This window comes from Oryx dammah, unplaced genomic scaffold (assembly GCF_014754425.2).
Source record: "Oryx dammah isolate SB20612 unplaced genomic scaffold, SCBI_Odam_1.1 HiC_scaffold_11057, whole genome shotgun sequence".
Taxonomy (NCBI): Eukaryota; Metazoa; Chordata; class Mammalia; order Artiodactyla; family Bovidae; genus Oryx; species Oryx dammah.
In genome coordinates, this window is record NW_024080451.1 from 5,553 (window position 1) to 10,832 (window position 5,280).

Genomic DNA, 5,280 nt, shown 5'->3' on the forward strand with positions numbered 1-5,280 from the left:
AGGCAGCCCTTTCAAGCCTCCACTATTTTTCTAGAGTATGTGTTTTGAGGAGTTTAAGGTCACTAAGTAGATCGAAAAGAGATGAAGTTGCCAAATTTCAGAAGGTCAGGAACAGTCCTTGGCCTCGCCCCAGGGAATAACAGCCCATGTCACAATGTGGGAGGAGGAGAGATGGTGCCTTGTGGACAGTAAACTGGACCCTGAGTGGATATAAAAGGAGAGGCCCTGGGGAGCCAAGCCACCACCAGGAAGAGACTCACTCTCAGTGACAGTAGAGAAAACAGCGCTGTCTCCTGCCAAGATGAAGCTGCTGCTGCTGTGTCTGGGGCTGACCCTAGTCTGTGCCCAGGAGGGAAACTCTGATGTTGTGAGAAGCAACTTCGATATTCCAAGGGTAAGGGCAGGGGAGCAAATTGCAGGCAGAGTCTTTACCAGCTGAGCTATGAGGGAAGCCCCACACGCACTCAAGGGCAGTGGAGCACAGTGACTGGATTTTGGAGGGCATTTTGGAAGATTCTGAAGCAGAGGGGCCCCCTGGGAGGAGAGGCGGTCCTTGACATAATAGAGGCTTCAGATCTGGGTCTAAGAAAGGGCAGTGGTGCCATGTTAAAAGGTGACAACACTTAGGGAACCTCCAACTTACTGGAGGAACAGTGCCGATCGACCTGAGTCTAATTTCGTCTTCACATCATCATGATGGGAGTCCTGGCCCAGAGGACAGGGTTCAAGGAGACAAGGGTTCATGTTGTATTCCTTTCCTCTTTTCTCACCCAATCATTTTATTGATTTATTGCAGATTACAGGGGAGTGGTTTTCCATTCTCTTGGCCTCAGACAACAGGGAAAAGATAGCAGAAAATGGTAGCATGAGGTTTTTTGTGGAGCACATCAGTCTCATGGAAAACTCTTCTTTGTTCATTAAAATGCATACAAAGTAAGTGTGTATTTTTTTGCTTGGGAAAGGAAAAACAGAAGTCTGAATATGGTGTTGGAGCTTTACACACACATGCGTGAACACGCATATATTCTGGGCCTTTACTAAAATCAGGGCCCATCCTTGATAAAATCCTTGGCACTGACCCAAGGATTGAGGAACCTGAACCTGTGACTTTGCTAGATTTCAGAGATAAGAATTGGGACAGGAATATGTTTCAGTGGGAACAGAGGAGGTAAGGGGTAGAGAGGTATCAGATCATTAGTAGTCTGGAAAGACAGCACAGGTTAAGAGCACAGGATTCAGAATCAACTGCCGATCCAGTTCTGATTCTCTTTGTGTCACCAGGAAAATTCACCTCTTTCTTCCTCAGCCTTCTCTGGAGTAAAAAAGGATGATATAATTCTCTCTCGTGTCTTTTTGTGAGGACCAAGCAAGGTGATGTTTGTAAGGCACTATCTGAGAGACTGGCACATGGTCAGAACCCAGCTAATTCTCTAGACGAGTAGCTGTCATAACAGTAAGAGTGGGAAGAGGTGATAGAGGCATAGGGATAGAAGTAGTGGACTCATTCTCAAAGTACCAAATGAAGTGATATAATGTAAATAAAAGCGCTTTGGAAACTATATCCAAAATGTTCAACAGCTAATCAATGAAATGGGAAACTCAAGTTACAGGTAGAGTGTGAGGGAGCCAATCGCTTCAGGATCTCTTGGGCATCAGCTCATTTTGTTTTACAGGGTAAACGGAATGTGTACTGAGCTTCCTTTGACTTGTGACAGCACAGGAGAGGATGGCGTATATACTGTTATGTGTAAGTATGTTAAAAAATTAAAAAATCTTTCTAAATTCTACTTCCAGCTGCAAGGAATTTACTCCAATGTCTTCAGGATTTGATAAGTTCCTTATATATTTGTTTAGGTAATCTAATATGGCCATCTAATAGTCAGTATCCTGAATTTGGGAGAAATGTGTGTGTCAAAGCCAGTGCCTGGCACACAATACCATTAGACAGAGAAAAAAACTTGGTCATATGTATTTCCTACAACAAAAGGAAGTTGGCAAATAAAAAAGTAAATTGGAAGGACAGTTTCACATTCCTTGCCCACTTTAAAAAAATTATTTATTTATTTTGGCTGCACTGAGTCTTCATTGTTGCCTTTGGATTTTTTCTAGATTTAGCAACCAGGAGCTATTCTCTACTTGTGATGAGCAGGCTTCTCGTTGGGCAAAGATTCCGCCTGCAATGCAGGAGACTTGGGTTTGATCTCTGGGTTAGGAAGATCCCTTGGAGGGGAGCATGGCAACCCGCTCCAGTATTCTTGTCTGGAGAATCCCATGGCTTCTCATTGTGGTGCCTTCTCTCTTGTTGAGGATCATGGTCTCTAGGGCTCAGGGGCTCAGTAATTGCACCATGTGGGCTCAGTAGCTGGGGCATGTGGGCTCTAGAGTATACGATCTTAGTTTCCCCAAAGCATGTGGGATCTTCTTGAACCCAAGGATTGAACCTGATCCCCTGAATTGGCAGGTGGAATCTTATCCACTTGACCGCCAGGGTAGTTCCATGGCCCACTTTCTGATGATATCTGATAGCCATTGCCAGAGCATATCATTCAGGTTATAGCACTGGGTATATAAGGCCAATGGGGCTTATAGAGAAGACATTTGGCAGAGATGGCTGAGGGAGGTGGTGGGTCCAAGGTGTCATAGTAGAGGGGAAGTTATTGCTGTGGCTGAATTTTTCTACCCCTAATGGTCACTCCATCAGTGCTGCTTAGAAATTGCATCTTGAAGCCCAGAGAGATGCAGATGGAAGGCAGTAGACATCACTCTCTATTTCTTCCAGGATTTGTTTTGTGGGAGAGAACAGGTAAAAGGGTTTCACTTCTTTCCCACAGACCAGAGAACTTCTGAGCCGTGTTCTGTTTTCTCCACAGATGATGGACAAAATAAATTTCGCATACTTCAGGTGAACTACAGTCACCATATTATTTTTTATCTCGAGAATTTCAGCGACTCATTCCAACTGCTAGAGCTCTACGGTAGAGTATTTTCATGCTGGTGCTCCTCTTGGGGTGGGGAGGCCAGGGAAGGAAGGAAGCCTGGAGACAGAGTGGACTTGCCAGTCATACCCTGGGACCTCTCTCCTCATTAAAGACAGATGCTCCCCTTTGGTAAAATCTCTCGGGCTCAGTGATGGGAAGATGACGACTCTCTCACTGTGCCAGAAAGATATCCTAAAGGTGTCTTTCCTAAAGAAAGACTCTTTTCCATCCCTGAGACTTGTGCCTAAGCACGTAATCAGTGCCATTCACTTTCCCACTCGGCCAGAGACCCACCCCTCTCATGAGCCTCCATCACCAGGAAACAGGACAAAGCAGCTCCTCTTACTCTTCCCACAGCCCGAGAACCAGATACGAGTCCAGAACTCAAGAACGAGTTTGTGGAAATTTGCCAAAAGTATGGGATTGCTAAGGAAAACGTTATTGACCTGACCCAAGTGGGTAAGTTGAGCTATCTCTGGCTTTCTCTGCCTGAAGTCCGGTGTTGCTGAGTAGGAATGTTACTGAAGGGAGAAATCCAAGAGAAGTTAATACCCCCATTCAGTCCCCTTTGTCCTAACCTGGAAAATCATCTGGTTTCGTTCTGGGAAATAGACTGGGGTTGGTGTTTGAATGTGCTCTTCTCTGCCTCTACAGATCGCTGCCTCCAGGCGCGAGGGAATGGAGTGGCCTAGGGCTGCAGTTTGGTGAGCGCTGCTGGAGACGGGGGTGGCCCAGGGTTCAGTACCTTCCTAAGCATTAGGGGATTACAGTAGAAGATTGAAAAATCACAATAAAAATAATTTGGTAGGAAGAGCTTGAAATCTGGAGTTGGAGGACCTGGGTTCAGGATCTACCCCTGCCATGAGCTTTTTAAGCAAATCATATAGCAGTTAAAAGGGAAATGACGTCTACCTTACAGAATTACTGTGTGAATATAATGCTGGAGAAAAGGGCTCAGTAATTGATAATGTGGGAAAAAATCAGTAAGGATTACAGTTTTAAATGGGAAAAGAATGTGAGTATGATATTCAAATACATTCTGTGTTTGTGGTTCATCTCTAATCCTAAAAGCCCATCTCACCCTCCAATATATGGAAAGAATTTCTTCCTTCAATCTCTGCATATTCTTAACTTGTAATATGGGAATAGAGCTGTCTGAGCTTCCAGTTGTCTTCCAACCTGGAAAATAGACTCTTGACAAGTTTCCTTATCTGTTTCCTGCCTCAGATTTATTGTGTAGCTTCATTCAGATAATGTAGGTGAACGTCTTAGCAACTATGGCTTACATAAAGTCAGCATTTAATAAAATATTGCTATGGCTTTTGCCAATTTGTCAAAAATACTTTAAAACTTCCAGTGCTGAGGATGGCAGAAATAAGCCTAGCATCCTTCATTGCTTCCACTCTTTGTTTCATAGGCTCTGGGGCAGGTTAAGACGGGATCAACAATAGGAGAAAAACAGGAAAAGAATCATTAACACTCCCCCTCCCCCTTTTCTGGCAAATAGCATGGGTTAGAATGCAGATTGATGACTATTTCTTCAATGTATTTTTAGTAATAGAAATTCTCTTCGTCCTCAGTTCAGTCTGAGAAGCACTTAGTAAGCTTTTGTGTTCTCATTCTCATTTGCTTATTTAGTGCCACCTCATTTGTGCTCCAGAATCTTCTCTTCCATGGTTCCCACATCATCTTATGACAAGTGCTGCGACCTAAATTCCATCACTATTGCACTGGAAGGCACCGTCTCTGCATCTTCAGAATATTCCCTAATTATCTAGGAAGACTTAGCAGCTCACTGAGAATCAAAGTTTCCTCCAGATTTCTGATCCCCTTTGCCCCATTAGGACAACAGGACCATCAATAAGACCTTCCTCAACCTGTTCAATAAATGATTTGCTTTGCAGTCATGTGGTTATTCTTCATTTATGTGAGGGACATGGGGTGACAGGAAGAAAATGAGGCCTTGTGACCAGAATCTTCCCCTAGCCTCTCAGAACCTTCCCTGAGATTCAGGATTTTCCCTCGTCTGCAGTAATTCTCTGTCCTGATGAGTGCTACTTATCTTTTGAGTTGCCCATTTCTCAGTGACCTGATAAACTGTAAGACTTGCCCTAGAAATTGCTCCATCCTAGAATTCTCTTTTTCAGTGGGGGTACTGAGAGAGAGTTGCTGGTGGGGCTGACACCAGTTCAACATGTTTTAGGATATGGCTTTACAACCCAGCTTCTCTAACTCATCCATCCTCTGAGATTGTCAGTGTCCTTTCTTTCTTTTTCTGGTATGGCAAATGCTTTTATTTTGT

General features: G+C 44.0%; 1 protein-coding gene across 1 annotated transcript; it reads left to right on the forward strand.

Moving 5' to 3' along the window:
* The first annotated feature begins 230 nt into the window (after positions 1-230).
* Positions 231-4,881, forward strand: LOC120860371 (major allergen Equ c 1-like). Its single transcript, XM_040236173.1, has 7 exons — positions 231-394; positions 797-933; positions 1,674-1,747; positions 2,871-2,975; positions 3,336-3,437; positions 3,633-3,682; positions 4,617-4,881. The coding sequence occupies exons 1-6, from the start codon at positions 302-304 to the stop codon at positions 3,668-3,670; spliced, it is 549 nt and encodes a 182-aa protein (XP_040092107.1). The 5' UTR covers positions 231-301; the 3' UTR covers positions 3,671-3,682; positions 4,617-4,881.
* Positions 4,882-5,280: the final 399 nt, after the last annotated feature.

What these genes read in the sequence shown, in the direction of transcription:
- LOC120860371 (XM_040236173.1), top strand. Translation starts at nt 302, where the DNA reads ATGAAGCTGCTGCTGCTGTGTCTGGGGCTGACCCTAGTCTGTGCCCAG. An exon ending in TTCATTAAAATGCATACAAA is followed by an intron (nt 934 to 1,673) that starts GTAAGTGTGTAT and finishes TTTGTTTTACAG; the next exon opens with GGTAAACGGAATGTGTACTG. An exon ending in CCAACTGCTAGAGCTCTACG is followed by an intron (nt 2,976 to 3,335) that starts GTAGAGTATTTT and finishes CTCTTCCCACAG; the next exon opens with CCCGAGAACCAGATACGAGT.